Here is an 18187-nt window from a genome sequence, read left to right as displayed (position 1 = left end):
CTAGTTGAACACCTCCCATGGGTAGAACCTCAGTATTACTTGGTTACTAATTAATTAATTTAGAAAATAACAAGATTCTAGTTAACATATGATCAATCTAACAAATTTTGACAAAACCTCAGCTAGGTTGTAAAGATTACCAATGGAGCTTGAAAAATGTACTTTGGAATTTTTCTAGTCTTCACACATGTAGAATTGAAGAACTCGTCGCCACTTTCACATAGGCGAAAACGAATCGTCGATCCGATCTCAAGAACTCAACTTATGAGAGAAACAAGAATTGAAGAGATAGAGTGAGAATTCATAAATGAGTGAAGAGAGATGATGGTGTGCACGGGTCCTTGTTTATAGGGGTGGCTGACTAGGTCAACTCAGTCAACTCCTCATAGTCACTAGGTTGACTCGGGCAAACCTTCATAAGGACAACCAAAATGGCTAGACACATGTGGCGAAGTGCATGTGAGAGAGAATAGGGACTTGACACATGGCATGTGGTACATGGGAGTAGAGGTGGGCATCAACCCGTCCAAGCCGACGCTTCGACCAACCCGGCGACCAAATCATCCAAAGCTGACCCAACCTGATAGACACTGGCTCGGGATCGGGCTCAGGCTTCATCATCCACCGACCATCGACACCTTAGCCAACCCGCCAGATGAGAGAGAGAGATCCCGGCGAGAGAGAGAGATTTAGGCAAGAAGTAGAGAGATTTAGGTGACTAGGTGAGAGAAAGAATGGCAGCGGCTGCCAAGCTTGTCATTTTTTCTAGCGAGATAGAGAAGCCTTTAACCTGTCTCCGATTGCGCTTTGACCGTCAAGCCGATAGAGGCTGGCCCACTCCAACCTATGGCTGTGCGAGTGGTGGCGGTTTGAGCCCCAACTCGCCCAATGCCCACCCCTACGTGGGAGCCATGCACGACGTCATCCATCGCCATGAGAGGAGACACGTGGTGCCCTTCTACAACACCTTTTGAACCATCAGATCTGTTGTGTCAGTGCAATCAACAGCTATGATTGTGCCACGTGGAAAACTAATTTTTTTCTTAATTTTATCTTCTCAACTTCAGAAATTTATTAAAAATAACTCGGGACTTGGAAAAATTTCTCAAAAAATACTACGGACTAGGTTAAAAAGAAAATAAAAAATACTAATTTGACTTCTAGGCTTTTCTTGACAATTCCAACTTCTCAAACTACTTTTCAAAAAATTTAAAATAACTTTTAAAATAATTTTCCGATCTTTGAAAAATACAAGGTTTTCATACCATTGGATTTGTAGTGATGAGTACTACTTTCCGAGGGTTTCACTTTGGTAAAAGGGCTCCCTTAGGTTAACTCAAAAACTAACACCAAGGAAGAAAAATTCAATTTCTCCACCAAAATAATTCTACAGAAAATCTAGATTAATGTTATAAATTTAGGACAAATTTAAAAACAAAATTTGAAAAAATTCCGGCCCTCACAGGCCGGAATGCTCCGTGCTTAAGTTCAAACATCTTACTTTTATTGGGTGTTCAAATGGTCTTAAGAAAAATAAAAGTTAAAATATAAAAAAGATATGTATATATAGAAGAGTGCTCTAAAACTAACTGGTTAGCAAGTTAATACGAAACTAACCATACTTTTGGAACTACCACATAACTAATCTCATAATCCGAACCATCAATTATTTAGGTCATACTTAAAAAATTATCATTGCAAAAAATCAACTAAATCGGAAATCAACTAAATCGGAAATCATTTAGTCATCTAATTGAGATCAAATAAATAGATGATCAGTGTTTTCGATAAAAGCATATAAATAGTTGTTGTTATAATCAAATGACTAAATGACTTCCGATTTTGGAGATTTTTTACAGAGATGATCTTTGAAGTAGGGCCTAAAAAATAGACGGTTCGGATTTTGAGATTACATTGTGCGGTGGACCCAACAAGGTGGTTAGCTTTGTATTAACTTACTAATTAGTTAGCTTTAGAGCATTTTTGTGTGTATATATATATATATATATATAATGCGTCATGCTCTTGAACACGTTGCTTGGGTGTTATGCGTGCTTGAGTTTTTACATTTTTCTTTTGGATGTTTGGAAGGTTCCATACTTGATATTTGCTTGTGGCTTAAAAATACTTTTTCTAGCTTAAAAATAATAGAAAATAAGCTTGGGTTCATGACTAAACATGGTTGTATTAATTTTGTGGCTTATTGATAAAGAAGCATTTTGGATAAGAATCTTGCCTTGTTTTTTTTATTTTTTTTTATTTTTTTTTTATAACAAGAATCTAGCTTTGTTATTTCTTTGGAAAAGAATATAGCTTTGTTATTTTTTGGACAAGAATCTTGTTTTGTTATTTTTTTTACAAGAATCTAGGTTTGTTAATTTTTTGGACAAGAATTTAATTAGGTTTTTTATTTCATCTGGACAAGAATCTAGCTTTCTTCTGTTTTAGGACAGGAATTTAGATATATTTTTCTTTAATGAATCTAGCTTTGTTATTTCTTTGGGCAAGAATCTAGCTAGCTTTGTTATTCTTTGTTTGAAAATAATCTAGGTTTGTTATTTTTTCTGGACAAGTATCTAGGTTTGTTATTTTTTTGGACAAGAATCTAGCTTTGTTATTGTTTTGGACAAGAATAAGCTTTGTTAATTTTTTGGAAAGAATCTAGCTTTGTTGTTTTATTGGGCAAGAATCCAATTTTGTTATTATTTTTAGGACATGAATCCTCAAAATTTTTTTTTTGTTGTTATTTAACTTTGAATTCTCAAAGTTAAATAAGTAGACTACTGTAGTTCTTACTAGAGTTACGTTTGTATTTATTAGGGATAGTTTGTATATTAGACTTAAGGGTTAGAATTATAAGTAATATATTATGGTTTCCCTAACCACTAGAGGCTAAAGCTTGCTCCTAAGCCCTAAATGGCTAAATGAATTTTTTTTTTTTTATTTAGGGAGAGGAGGGATCGAACTTGGATGTATTGTGGGTAATTCTACGGCTCTTCCAACTGTGATACCAACAACAACAAATGGCTAAATGAATTCTAAACATCAGAGAAAAAAAAAATCAACTAAAGAATAGTACATGCGTTCTCACTTAATTAATTACTAAGGAATCGTACGTTTTTGCATTTTCACTGAGTTACAACTATGATGGTGCAATTATGATTAAACTTTAGCAAGCAAAAACAAGGTAACTGATAGTAATACTTCTCTTTCCAATAATACAAGAGATATCAAGTTCGACTCCCTGCTCCCCATAATAAAAATAAATAAATAAATAACTGGGTGAAAATGCTACTTGGGATTAAATACTAAATTAATCCAACTATGGTTTACCATTATAATTACTAAAATTTTATGCCATAGAAGTTTGAGTGCCGGCCAACTTTTAAATTTAGACAAAATGTAATTCCACCAATCTTTCGTAACCTGACTCATGGATTCGTCACACAACATTTTTATTTATTTACTTACTCAATTATAGCGTGACAATCACACTTTTTTGATTGAGTTATATGCATAGCTTATTTCATTTTTTGTTTTTTCAGGGTTTGAATTTGATTTAAGGTTAGATTTTGGGTGGTGGACCAACAAATTAAACTAATGAAAAACAAATTAAATTCTCCAAACTGTACGTACAAGATTTCTTGCCCCAAACAAATTGTGCCTCACTTGGTATTAAAGTAAAAAATAATAAAGAATTTTTTTTTCACTACTGTTTGATGAAAAAAGAAAATTTGACTTAGTATTTAATCTAATTTTTCTTAATTTAATTACTCTATACTAATATTACATAAGTTTTTTTTTCTTTACAACTATTATTCAGTTTAATCAATTACAAATAATGTCATTGGGTGTAACAATTATATTACTGTCAATTATGTGTAATTAGGGAGGGAAAAATCGAATTTGGGATATGTTCAAAAGAGAAACACCACCAAACTATCTCTAATTGTAAACAAATCCAAACTCTACTTCTCAGTCTTTATTACCCAATCTATTTTATGAAATAAAAAATTGAGAACAAAAGAAGAATAAAATTTCAAAAGTAAAAGGGGACAAAGTAATGTACGTATCACAAGAGCTGCAATTGTGATATATGTTTTCCTCTTTGTCCACGCAACATCACACACCCACGTACAGCATTCAATTCCATGCTTGAACTCTGACTGGTTTTGGAATTCGCTTACACAAATGAAATGTTCCTTTTCCTCATTAATTTGACAAACATTTAAGACTCATCAGCTTCAACGCCTCTAGCTACTCAATATACTCTACAGTATATTTACTGTATACATCAAGCTGAGAAGGGCCAACTGAAATTCTTAGCGGCGGCGCCCCACACAGACTATATATGGCTGCATATGCTCATGCTGTTTTCCAGGCTGTCAAGCTTAAACTCAGGTACTACGTTAAAAATCACGGGGTTTCGGACGACGTCAGACACCGCTTCGAAGGATTAGAAAGTTTTTTAAGAGATGCGGAAGAAAAAGAGAAAAGCGGTGAAAATGTTAGTAAGTCCATTGACGAATTTTTGCAGATTGCTTATGATATGGACTCCATAATCGATTTTTTTAAAATGCAAAGAGTACACCACAACAGGAGATCTTGTTTCATCCGATGCATAACCCCGTTCCAAGTTTCAAAGGCTGATCTGAACGTTTTAAACGAGATGGAACAAATGAAAAACAGAATCATGGCTTTTAACACGAGGTTGCAGCTTCCTATCGATGGCGAAATTCCTGAGTCAAGCAGCTCCAGGAAGCATAATGATGAGGATGCGGGTGATGATGTATTCGACTTGCGGGCCTGCCTTGTTTATCTTGCCATGTTTCCTAAAGAAATGGATGTACCCGTTAGAAGATTATTTCATCTGTGGAATGCAGACTGGCCTATTGGTTTGAGTCCTGGAAGATTATTAATTCCTGACCTATTGGTTTATTGGTCTGAATTAATTTCTGCCGGTGAGGTGGTGAAATATCTTGCTGCTCTGGAAGAAAGAGGAATGGTGGATGTAACAAGATCCGATGATGGAAGTGTCAAGACATGCCGTATGAGAGGAGACTTGTATGATATCTTTTCCCGCAAAGCTCAGAATACTGGTCTCTTTTATATCCATAAAAAATCAACCGATGGTCACAGTACACCAGCAACACGTCCTCAGTTTGCAGTTCGTAGGGTTGTTGAGTGTGCTGACATGAAAGACTACCCAGTTGATGAATTTTATGACAAATATCTACGCATTTATATGTCCTTTAACTTCCAGAAGAAGGATCTGCAAGCACTCGAAATTGGAAGTTTTTTGAGGAAGATTATAGGTAAAAGAGGGTTTGCGATACTTAAGGTGCTTGATCTTGAACGTGTTTATAAACCTCATTTGCCTGAGGAGCTGGGAAATCTTTACAAGTTGAGGTATCTGGGTTTGAGATGGACCTTCTTGGACACTCTTCCTTCATCTCTTGCCAACCTGCTCTATCTACAGACCTTGGACGTCAAGCATACTTATATCAGATCTCTCCCAGCTTCCAAAAATTGGGGGGAAGATATGCGGCATCTATACTTGAATCAAATTAATATGGATGGGAATATTGGTCGATATAAATATCTTGAGACATTATCGGGATTATTCGTGGACAAGAAGAGCCCGCTGGTCAGATATGCATTGAGGGATTTGTCTCGTCTAGAAAAGTTGGGTCTGACATGCCACTCATCCTCCACTCCAGAATTAGGCCAACAGATCTCAGCACTAACCGAACTCCAATCTTTAAAGTTGAGATCCATTGATGACAATGGAATGGGCGTACCTTCATCACTCCAACTGGTGTCTTTGATGGGTCTCGAGAATCTCACACGTCTCTATTTGATGGGAAAATTGCCAAAGCTGGAGAAGCCCTCTTTTGAATTCCCACCTTCACTCAGGGATCTAACTTTGTCAGTCTCAAGGCTAGAGGACGATCCCATGCCAACGCTCGGGCAACTTCCGCACTTGACTGTCCTGAGGCTTTTGGCTCATTCTTACACTGGCAACAAAATGGTTTGCGAAGAAGGTGGCTTTGAGTCACTTCAAGTTCTGAGACTATGGGTGCTGGAAAATCTTGAGGAATGGGTGGTGGAGAAAGGAGCAATGCTGAGCCTCAAGAAATTGGAAGTCAGAGGCTGTGTTAAGCTAAAAAGCCTTCCAGCTTCACTTCTAAATTCAAGTCCCTTAGAGGAACTGACTCTGACAAATATGCCAAGGGAATTTGTTGCAGTTACTGAAGCTAAAAGGCAGAAACAAACATCCATATGAAGACTGCCAATACTTTGGAATTCTGAAGGTAAATCCTCTGTAACAGAATTTGCTAATTAGCTGTTTAATTAAGTTGTTTGGGTTTGTTGATGTTAATAAACCAGAATTTGCTGGCTGTTCTCTGCATGTATTTTAGCTCTATGCTAGATTGCAGGATCTGTCATTGCAAGGAATCTCGAGAGGTGCTATATGTTTGTTGTTGTTGTTGTTGTAGCGTGGTTCTTCTTCTTACAATTTAGACTGCTCTACATTTTCCCAATAAAATGTGTGTATCATTTGCAACTCTTTAATGAATTTGTATGGATCTGCTTGTTGTTACGGGAGCTATTTGATATTTTCTGATAATCTGTGTATCATTTACTAATTTTTTTCTTTGTGTCGCATGAAGTCAGATACTTTTATACGAATTTTATGGGCTATCTATAGTAGTCAAATACATAGTTATATAAGATAGTGACTATTATCTATGTCTGTGTTCGACCAATATTATACTGTGAAAAAGAGGTCTGGTTCGGTTGATGTACATAAATCAACACACTAACCTGTTAAAATTGAAATAATATGAAGTTCTGTTTGTGTTCATATTGTTCTCTTTAATCTACACTCTACTCACTTAATTATGACCTTTATTTTTAAAAGTGAGAGTCATAAACCAGACCAATGAAGGTCTGTATTGAGTTTATGTATTTCCCCTATAATTTAGTGTTTCCACATGAAATAAGCTTCTCAGCAGAAACAGAAACAAATTAAATTTTTCAACTTTATTATCCGAAAGGGACATAAATTTCATATTTACTGATAACCTACCTACCTTTCTTGAACTTATTTGAATTTCAACCCAGCATTGACCATCTCCCACTTAGTCTCGTTTCCCTTAGGTGTTGATGCAAGTCTACATGCATCAAATAGTACAGATTTGCTTTTGTCACCCTGCACTTCAATCGGTTCAACTTTAGGGCACACATTTTACAAGCATTGGTTTTAGTTGATTTGCAATGTTTGGCAGCAAAAATTTCGTCATCATCATGATCCAAGTGACAGCAGAAATATTTGGCATTATGCCACAAAAGTATGGTCTTATTGAATTCCACTCTAGTAGTTTAATCTAGGGGTCGGCAATGGGCCGGCCCAAATTTTTCAGGTTCGGGCCGGGCTCGGACTTGAATTATAGAAGTCCAATAAGGCTTTTGGGCCGGGCCTGGCCGGACTTGGGCTTTAATACACAAGCCCAAGGCCCGCCCATTGGGCTTTGGCTTGCGGGCTTAGAGGGCCGGGCCGGGCTAGGCCCGAACGGGCGGCCCAAAATGGGCCCAAAGCCTATTTAGACACATATATATCTTTAAAAAAAAATATAGGATTTTGGCTATGTTGTGATTTGAACATGAGACCTCATGTAACAAGCTTCAACTCTCAACCAACTGAGCTGACTAGTTTATTTGTCAAGTTTGTGAATCATAATATATTTAATAGCTCTTTCATTTGTTTATTTCAATAAATTATTAATATGTTTATTAAGTTATTATATAATACTATTATGTTAGTAATAGTGTAATACCATAAATAATAAACTTTTAAAATTATATACAACATTACAACTATAATAAAATATAAATGTACATATGTTTTATTATATATTTTATTACATATTTTTATAAACAAACGATGCAATTGTGTTGTCAACGATCCGAATCGTTCAAATTTAGTTCCTCACTCAAAGATAATTCGTGCAAAAAATTAGCTCAATCAGAGATGTAAAAGTGACATAATGGTGGTCGAATTAATAAACGATCGTGGTTTTTCTAATGATGATCGAATGGGTAGATGAATTTCGATTTAGCCGATTTTTTGTACGGATGATCTTTAACTATGAACATAGAAAATGAACGGGTCAGATTGTTGAAATCACGTTGTGGTCTTCATAATTATGGAAACAACAAGGTTTCAACGGGAAAGTTATTAGAATTATACTCTTCAAGTGTATTTATATGTAGAAGCTCACATATCGATCGTGTTTTCAACAATCCGAACCGTTCAAGTTTTAGTTCCCCACTGAAAGAGAATTCTTGCAAAAAATTAGCTTAATCGGAGATGTAAAAGTGACGTAACGGTGGTCGAATTAATGAACGATCATGGTTTTTCTAATGATAATCAAATAGTTAGATGAATTCCGATTTAGCCGATTTTTTGTAAGGATGATCTTTGACTATGAAAATAGAAAATGAACGGTTCAGATCGTTGAATTAATGAATTGACGATCGTGGTTTAATAACTTTAATTATAGTTGTATTATAAAAGTTGTATATACACATATACATTTATGTTTTATTATAGTTGTAATGTTGTATATAATTTTAAAGTTTATTACTTTATTAGTTATGATATTACATAGCTTACACTATTCCTATTTACTAACATTATAGTATTATATAATAACTTAATAGGCATATTAATAATTTATTAGAGTAAACAAACGAAAAACTTATGAAATATGTTATGATTCTCAAATCGGGCTTTGGGCGGGCCTAAACGGGCCGGGCTTCGGGCGGCCCATAGACTTCAAGGGGATGACCCAAGCCCAACCCAAGAGACTTTCGGGCCGGACTAGGCCGGCCCAAATTTCGGGCCAAAATCGGGCTTTGGGCCTAATGGACCGGGTGAGCTTCAGGTGGGCTTCGGGCCTTGGGCTTTTTGGTGAGACCTAGTTTAATCCACAATATGATTAATCATAATATTCAAGGACAAGACACTGTACCTCTACAAGTTACTAAATCTGTAACCTCTCTATTAAGTGAAACAAAGAAAGTTTTTTGAATTATCAGCGATATCTTTCGAGTCCAATACAAGACATTTCTTGCTCTGAATCTAACTTTTACAGTATGTGACTGAAGATCCTTCTCAAAAGACGAAATTCTGAAAGTAAGAAGGTTGGGAGAAGTAATTGGTTGTCTCTAAGTTTTTGAGATTTTTTTTGTTAACATGAAATTTGTAAGCATGTATGTGAATTATGTGCTAGCAGGAGGAGGATTTGTCACTGAATTCGTGAATTGGTGGTTTTTTATTTCTAGTTGTTACTGATGTTCTTCTAATGAGAGCTATTTGTTCTAGTTGTTGCGGTTGCACCCTCATCATCCTCCATTATGATGATGCTGATGGTGCTTTATTTGAAGCTTTTTGCTCAATGTTGCATACAGTAGGATACTATTTCATGAATTTTATGGAACCATCCAATACTATTCCACCATAAATAGGATGATGAATATCATCTATGTTCTCTGATCCACCAGTATCATACCATCTATGGGCACTAACCTGGTTGAAATTGAAACCACATGAACACAAGGGTTAAAAGTGACAGTCATAAATCTGACCAATTAACTCTGCATCCAACTTCTGAATCTCTTCTGAAAAAAAAGCATCAGGAACATGAACCTCAACCACCTCATCAGCCCTCACTTGGTACACCTCTGCTTTCCTAAACATTAATTCTTCCATTAATGTAATTTGCATAGTTGATGCCTAGTTCCAGAGACGAGTGTGCATTGAATCACAAAACTACTCGCAATTTTCTGACCTCAGAACCATAAGAAAATAACTTATGAAAGTCAGCTGCTCTTCCAGGCCATGAGAAAGATCAAGTTAATACCTGTTTGATTTACTAAACAGTTCAATCAAGCTCCTAAACCACAGTTGCAAAAGTTGTAATTATGCTTAATTCTCTATACAACTCCACTGTGTCAATTTTCTGAACCTGCATTTCACCATCACAATGCTAATTAATTTCTCCTAATTTTGACAATTTGATCAGACTTCTGGACTTTATTTTTACTTCTGTTGGGAGAATCAACACCATTTGTATATTGATATGCATAATACCCTTTGCATCAAATGGACTTCTTCGCCATTTTGTTCTCCTCGATCTTTAACTGCACCATTCCTGAGCCTGGAATCAACAGTCTGACAATGGCATGCATGTAAGAACATAACAATCTCACTTCAACTCCAACAAGCAGATTTGTACCTTGTACAAGAATCTGGTTCAACAGCTCAACTAAAAACGAAACAACATAAACCATTCCTTCTGCTCTTACATTTTGAAACCATTGCTGCAATCCCTCGACTTTCAAACCTGTGCTCAAAGCACTGCCCAAACTTTAAGCTGTTTCCTAAAACTCCGAGTTAGAAAAAAAAAAAATAAGGGGTTTCAAGCAACAATGGCCATTGTAAATTTAGTTAAAGAAAGTTACATATGTTCTGCAGCACAAAGAGTCCTTTAAAGTATTTGTAGTAATTCAATTGCCTAAATGCAATTGTACCAATTGAATATCCGCTGAAATTCAAATAAAGGGTTTTGCATGCAATCTTTCAAATTAAAATTCTTGCAATTTGGTGATTAGACTTATGAAATGGGAAGTTAAACCCGAACAGATCCACACAAATCCTATAATATTAACGAGAAATTCTTCCCTAAAAACTATGAAAAGTAAACCAATATGAAATAATAATCAGAACATAAGAGAATGTAAGAATTTCTAGCATTGGCCATTGTGAAAGGAGCGACCTCATCAGTGGAGATGATGAAGATAGAATGCAGTCCAATGTAATCAATGTCATGATAACAAATATACACATTCCATAATGAAATAACAAATACAATGGGGAAAATTTCAAGCAAAAGCAGATGTGGAAAATAAAAAAAATAAAAATACAAAAGAGAAGTGAGAACCACGAAACCGATCTTACTAAATTAAAAACAAAACCCCACAGACAGAAACAGAATTGCTCTCTATGCCTTCCTCTTCAATCTTCCCCTTCCCAAAGCTAAGCCCCCGGACTCAATCAGCCAATGCGGTTCCGCCACGTACACAACACCATTTGTACGTACCATAAGACCGGCACCATGTGATCACCACCAACCACTCTTGACACTCTCTTTTGTGTGCAATTCTCAAAAATATTTACACATCGACCCACATTAATCAATAGAATCCCCCCCAAAGGCCCCCATAATCTCTAAAAATTACACACCTAGCTTAACGCACTAAACCCACCTCCCTTCATCATTTGCTTGAACTCCTTGTAGTTGACCCTCCCATCGCCATCCACATCCACCTTCATGATCATCCGCTTGCAATCCTCTAAGGTCCTCCCTTGCTTAAGCCCGAGGGACGACAACACCGATCTCAACTCATCAACGGTGATAAACCCATCTCCATTTTGATCAAAGACGTTGAATGCCTCCTTCATGTCCTCCTCCTCATCACGCTCGTCCATTATGGACTGGTACAACTCTCCAAACTCGTCTATGTCCACACACCCGTCGCCATTCACGTCGATCTTCTCGATCATGTTGAAGAGCTCCTTGTCCGGGATGAAGATCCCCAGGTTCTCCAACGAGTCGTTCAGCTCCTGCTTCGTGATCCGCCCGTCCCCGTTGCGGTCGAACATTTGGAACACGCGCTTTAGCTCGTTCGGGTCCATTCTTTTAATTTTTTTGCTACCAAGACTCAATGACGACGACGACGAGGGTGAAGGTGATGGCGATTGGGGTAAAGTTGTTTTATTTTCGACAAGATTGTTAATGTTGGTTTGGTGTGGGAACCAAGAGGAGGGGAGGAGATGCCTAAGATTCTTGGGGACCAAAGAGAGGAGGAATGTATTTAGAAGATTGTAAATAAGGAAAATCCTTAGCAAAATGGTTGGCATTGTGAGAGAGTTGGGTATTAGTTTTTTTTTTTTTTTTTTTTTGTTGTGTACTTGTGTGGTGGAGGTTGTTTGGCTACTAATAGTGTTGTTGAGAAAATTTTGCAGAGAAAATTGGGTTCTTGAGAAAATTGGAAGTTGGGAGATGGCGATAGAAGACATGGACCTTTGGGGGGGTTTTTAGAGCTGTCTTTGTGACACTTTTACGCGTGATTTGGAAGAGTAATTATTAATTATTAATTGCTGGACTTGGCCTCTCATTAATTTAATTTAATTTTTACACCTTTCGAAAACGCGTTGTTATAATTGTTGTTTGGTATGTGTGGGTGACTTGGAGTGTCACTGATTATTATTATTAGGGAGGTTGAAGGTGTTATTTGTTTGGACTTCTTGAATTTAAAAATGTGAACGTTGATAACGGATCTAAAAATTAAAGTATGAGAAAGACGTTGGGGACTGGAATGCGCCAAATATTAAGGCCGGCAGGTCATGGCCGTTGGATTTACTCAACGGCTACTTCCGTGGCCTTGTGATAATGGTGACACGTGGAGGATTTTAGGAGAGGGGTTAGTTGGCTTATACTGGGTTTGGTATTATATCGGTGACATTAGTGCACGGATCCAAATTTATAATTTATAAAAATAATGTGTTAGTATTTGATTGATTTATATATGACTAATTTTAAGTATTATTTATTTCACAATAAATAAAATACTAACATGTGTAATGATACATTATTTGGAATTCAAATTTAAGATATAAATTTAGAATCTATAACATTATTGATAATAATACCGAAAAAAATTTAATGAATACTTCGCATACTAGAGACACTAATTATTATCTTAATTTTGTTTGCATACAGGTTTAGAGTAGACTTAATTATTAAACAAATAAAATAATATCACCTTAGTTGAGATCTAAAAAATTACAACACTAGTTTGTGCATTTAGCACTTAGTGACTTTTGTTCTAGTTTATTTTCTTTTTAAAATCAAAGTCATTGGTAGCAGATTTGGTTTGGGTGTGGTGTGGGTTTTGATGGCCTTCAAAGCCACTTAATATCTCCTTTTCTTTTTACTGAAAATTTCAAAAGAAGGAGAAAGAGAATAATTAAATCCATAGAAATTCTCACATGAGCACCTTGGTCGTTAGGATCTACTCCGGAGTCGGATTATAACGATACATGATGTTTTGTATTGCAGTATATGAACGTTTTGGTATATGATAGACATTATGTATTATCGTATAGTATCCGGGTCCAGATCATATTTTGACGACTCAAGTACTCATAAGAGGACTCTTAAAATTGACCGTAGATGTGGAGGAAAGTGATCTACCACTTGATCTATAAATTCTCACAAACTTTAAAAAATAAGAAAGGTGAGAATTGAACTCTGTTGTGCATGTGGGGATAAGGTGTCCTTATATTTGATGGGTGAGTTACAAAGACACCATTAAGTCCTCGTTTGGTTCGCGAATTGAGACCTGTGAATGGAAAACTAATTTCATTCCCGTATTAATTTGGAATGTGCAACATTGAGAAAACAATTCCTACTTCATTGGAAAGTGATGCCCCTAAAGGGGGAAAGTGAAACCCTCCAACCAACTTGGGATTCATTTTCTCTTCCCATAGGAAAGTATTAATTACAAGATTTCAAGACCAAAGTGCATGCCATTGTTAACAATTGAAATATCAGTTACATACTCTTATCTATGATAAAATTATATAAATAAGGGTATAAACCAAACATGGGAATGAAAATAAAAAAAGATTTCCTAGTTATCTTCCCAGCATTATCAAACATATTAAGGTTTTAAATTGTTTCACATAACCTCTTTTGTTATAATTTTGTCCAAAATATCTCTAAATGAAACATTTAATCTTAGGGTAAATTTAAACTTACACCCTTGAAGTTTATCATGTTTTCACAGCCTCCTTGAGTTCTAGAACATGCACTAATCCCCATAGGTTTTAGTGTGTTTCTATATAACCCCTTAGAAATGAATATGATTGAATCTGGAAAAATACCAGAATAACACACACAAAGTTAAAATATAGTTTGTCTATAGAAACATTCCTTTTTTTTTCATCCTAAAAGCGGCATTGTTCTTGAAATTTTAAGGGCCCGTTTGGTAACGTTTTACAAAAATATTTTCGTAAAAATATGTTGCAATTTTTTTTTTTTTTTTGGTCTAAATATATTGCTAAGCCAATAAATGAAATTGAATTTTTAAAATATTGCAAGACAAAGATATTTCTTACAATCAAATAAATGTATTATCTAACAACAACTGAATTATATAACAAAACGTTTAATTTTCAAAGAGAAAAGTTTCACTTATTTGATTTAAAAATCATTTAAAAATTTAACCCCATTATATTCGGCCCTTCAGGAATGAATTTTAAAACTTAATTAGTATAAGAGAGGTATTATTAGCACTCCCATGTAATCCTACACTCTTCCATTTTCTTTATTTTTAAAATTTAATTGTACCAACTCAATTGCCCAAATGGTCCTTAAGCTTTTTAAGTCTTCAATCTAGAACTCTTTACTTCACCCTTTAAGTCTCAATGGTTAATCAACCTTTTTATTTTCTTAAAACAAAAAAGAGAAATTGTAAGAGGTATAACCCTAAAAAGTTTTTGCAAGACGCCTCTAAGTATAGGCCTCAAAGTTAGTTTAGTGGGAAATCTCCGGTGGAGGTGTTGAATTTTGATCTCCCACTACAACCCTTTTACTTGATAAGAGAAATTTAGTCAGGATTTATGTGGATATCCATACGTCGGATTGAAGACTTGAAGTGAACTATATTTAGAAAAAAACGGCTGCATATATATTTTAATTGATTAGGCAAGGTTGGACTGGAGAGAGATTGCAATATATATAGTGCAGCTTGTGCTAATATTTTTGTGCAACTTGCGATCGGATGCTCTAATATTGGATAATTTTAAACTTTAGCAGGCTGTGATAATTGGCTTTGTTAATTAATTATAATTAGGGAGACTAATTAAGATGCTGGATCGGCATGGACCGCATGGTTGACCAAGCCACTAAGATATATGCTCCAGACACTGAGACAAGTACAATTCTATATTGTTCAGCAAATTTAATTACATGAATTAGGGAACATATGTGTCTGTCTGTTAATGAGCTGTCCCTGTAATCACGGCCGCGCGCGCAACTCCCTCAAACGGCTCACAGTCACAGAGATGTCAACTATGCCAGCTATACTCTACATATCAGCTCTCATGTCTTGGACTTGGACTACTTTTCTTTCTTTCTTTTTTTTTTTTTTTGTTGGTCTTTTAAGAAAAAAAAAAAACCCTGTGTCTAAAAAAAATCCACATTTATAAATTGTGGGCATCCGATTCCGGATCTAGGTAAAATGATAGGAATTATCAATTTTTTCTAAGTCATTCTTTAAAGATTATCTTTATGAAAAAAAAAAAAAGTTATACAATCGTTTGATTATTGAACAACAAAACCCGTTTTTATGTATCTACAAAATTTAGATAATAAATGGTTTTTAATTTAACAAATGTTTTGCAGAAATATGCTTGAAAAGATTAAAAAAAAATTCAGTGTGACCGTACCACTGCTACGTGGTATTACTGATTCACATGTTATAACATAGATAGACAACGAGTTTATATTTTTAAGATATAATATAAGTAAATTAGAAACATTACGAAGGTGTTACGCCTACGCTGAAAAATTACTCAATAATTTCGATATTGACTTAGAAGAGTGCCCACAATACGAGTCATTCACAAATCACACTTGAACCTGCCTGACAGGGTGATGTGGCGTTCACATGAGCGCTGAATAGGGGTGTGATTTGGATTGGAAAATCTGAATCCGACCGATTCCTATCCGAAAATTTCTAATTTTATTCCGAATCCGAAATTGCCGAATCCGAAAATGCCGAAATCCGAAAATTCCGAAAAAAATTGGATTGGAATTGGAATGTTTATGTAAATTCCGATTCCGATCCGAATTCCGATCCAAAAAATTTCGAAATGTTCCGAAGGCATTCCGATCCAATATTTCCAAAATTATGCCAATTTATTCCATATTATATATTTTATTATTTATTTAGTATGATACATATAACATATATTTTAAAAAAGATGACTAATACTATTAATATAAACATATGTACATTATAAATATATGTGTATCATAATAACATAAAGGGAAAATGTTAGCAAAAGAACTATAAATATACCCCTATTTTTAGTTGAGGATCCCGATTTCACTTTGATTCAATTAAGGACTATAATTTTTCAAATGGCTCAATCAAGTACATTCCGTCATGTCTGTCACATTTACCGTTAAGAATTGGTCACGTGACCAATTTATAAGGACAAAAAAGTCTTTTCTCCCCTCCCCTCCCCTCCTCTCCCCCTTCTCTTTTCTCTCTGCCCCCCAGCCAGCTCCCCCTCCCCGTCACAGTCACCCATCTCCGCCCCCTTCTCCCCCTATACCATCGCCATCCCTCCCCCCTCCCCCACCAGTCCCAGCCCAGCCCCGCCCCGGCCCCATCCAGCTCCACCACCCCAACCCAGCCCCGGCCCCGTCGCAAAACCCAATCAAACCCAGCCCCAGCCCCGTACACCACACCCAGCCGCACTAAGTGGGCAATGCCTGCTGGGAACTCTACTGCCTGGAGCACGGCATCCAGCCCAACGGCCAGATGCCGAGCGACAAGACCATCGGCCGCGGCGACGACGCCTTCAACACCTTCTTCAGCGAGACCGGCGCCGGCAAGCACGTCCCCCGCGCCATCTTCGTCGACCTCGAGCCCACCGTCATCGACGAGGTCCGCACGGGCACCTACCGCCAGCTCTTCCACCCTGAGCAGCTCATCAGTGGCAAGGACGACGTCGCCAACAACTTCGCCCGCGGCCACTACACCATCGGCAAAGAGATCGTCGATCCCTGCCTGTGGATGCAGTTGGATGCAGTTGGATGCCTCCTGGACAACATAACCACCTCAAAGCCACTCAATATGTAATGGGTATCTAGCAAATCCTAAGAAACCCCTAAACCAGCCCACCATTTTCAGTAAACTCGACCCAGTAGATGACCCAATTTTGGAGGGGTCTTAGTAGCAAATAACCCAAATTGAATAAGTAATTTTTACCAATTTAAGCATTTGTTTTCAGAACATTATAGATTTTAAGCCCGCTTTTGTAAGATCATCTCAAATATAAGAGCTTTCCCCTCAATCTACTTAAGCAATCCCTATGCTAAGAACAAAGCTGAAAATTCAAATACACCCAAAAGCCCAATTATTCAGGAAAAAAAAAAGGAGACAAAGTAAGGGAAAAGGCTATGATTTACAAAAGAATATAGTGGAGATTCTCTGAGTGCTTGATTTAGAGCGGATGAATGCAGCAATATGGACTTGTTTGCCGTCATGAAAAGAGAAGGGGGAGAGGAGGGGAGGGGAGGGGAGGGGAGAAAAGGCTTTTTTGCCCTTATAAATTGGTCACGTGAGGGTCACGTGACCAATTTTTAACGGTAAATGTGACAGACATGACGGAATGTACTTGATTGAGCCATTTGAAAAATTATAGTCCTTAATTGAATCAAAGTGAAATCGGGATCCTCAACTAAAAATAGGGGTATATTTATAGTCCTTTTGCTAACATTTTCCCTAACATAAATGGTAAGTTGGTAACACAAACATGCACCCACATTTTCCGTACATGTAATTACTATTTTTTTTTTTTTATCAAGGAGGGGAATTGAAGATATGGAGCAATTCTACAGTTATTCCAACTGGAATATCCCACCAATTGTAATTACTAATTACTAAATATTTAAGCTTATTATTTTCAAAATTTCAAACATGATATATATATATGTGAGTAACATGTATCTACTAATGACATTTATTCTAACAATGTTGGATGAGCTCCAAAGATTAATCCCCCACCTTTAAGATATGTGCTATTAAGCCTATTATACATTCATAGTGACATTTATTTCTCTTATATAATATGTATGTTATAATATATAATATATACCATTAAACATACACAATATATATCATACATAATTTATTTCTTAACATACATAATCTAGCAATGAAAAACTTGCTAAATTGCATCTTTTTTTTTTTTCCTTCTTTTCTAGATTTTTTTTATGGTACTGGTATGAGATGGTATGGTTCTAAATGTTATTTAAAT

At 36.2% G+C, this 18187-nt stretch overlaps 1 protein-coding gene and 2 pseudogenes across 1 annotated transcript; 2 read left to right on the top strand and 1 right to left on the bottom strand.

Moving 5' to 3' along the window:
• Positions 1-4127: 4127 nt before the first annotated feature.
• LOC147293126 (disease susceptibility protein LOV1-like) lies at positions 4128-6650 on the top strand. The gene is made up of 2 exons (XM_086230291.1): positions 4128-4933; positions 4967-6650. The coding sequence occupies exons 1-2, from the start codon at positions 4352-4354 to the stop codon at positions 6284-6286; spliced, it is 1902 nt and encodes a 633-aa protein (XP_086086417.1). The 5' UTR covers positions 4128-4351; the 3' UTR covers positions 6287-6650.
• Positions 6651-10896: 4246 nt separating this feature from the next.
• On the bottom strand, positions 10897-12123 carry LOC147293125 (calmodulin-like protein 3 pseudogene; annotated as a pseudogene).
• Positions 12124-16686: 4563 nt separating this feature from the next.
• Positions 16687-17007, top strand: LOC147293124 (tubulin alpha chain pseudogene; annotated as a pseudogene).
• Positions 17008-18187: the final 1180 nt, after the last annotated feature.

This window comes from Dryas octopetala, chromosome 2, assembly GCF_963921425.1.
Source record: "Dryas octopetala chromosome 2, drDryOcto1.1, whole genome shotgun sequence".
Taxonomy (NCBI): domain Eukaryota; kingdom Viridiplantae; phylum Streptophyta; class Magnoliopsida; order Rosales; family Rosaceae; genus Dryas; species Dryas octopetala.
This window is presented reverse-complemented; position numbering and strand designations above follow the sequence as displayed.

What these genes read in the sequence shown, in the direction of transcription:
- LOC147293126 (XM_086230291.1), top strand. Translation starts at nt 4,352, where the DNA reads ATGGCTGCATATGCTCATGCTGTTTTCCAGGCTGTCAAGCTTAAACTC. An exon ending in TATTAATTCCTGACCTATTG is followed by an intron (nt 4,934 to 4,966) that starts GTTTATTGGTCT and finishes TCTGCCGGTGAG; the next exon opens with GTGGTGAAATATCTTGCTGC.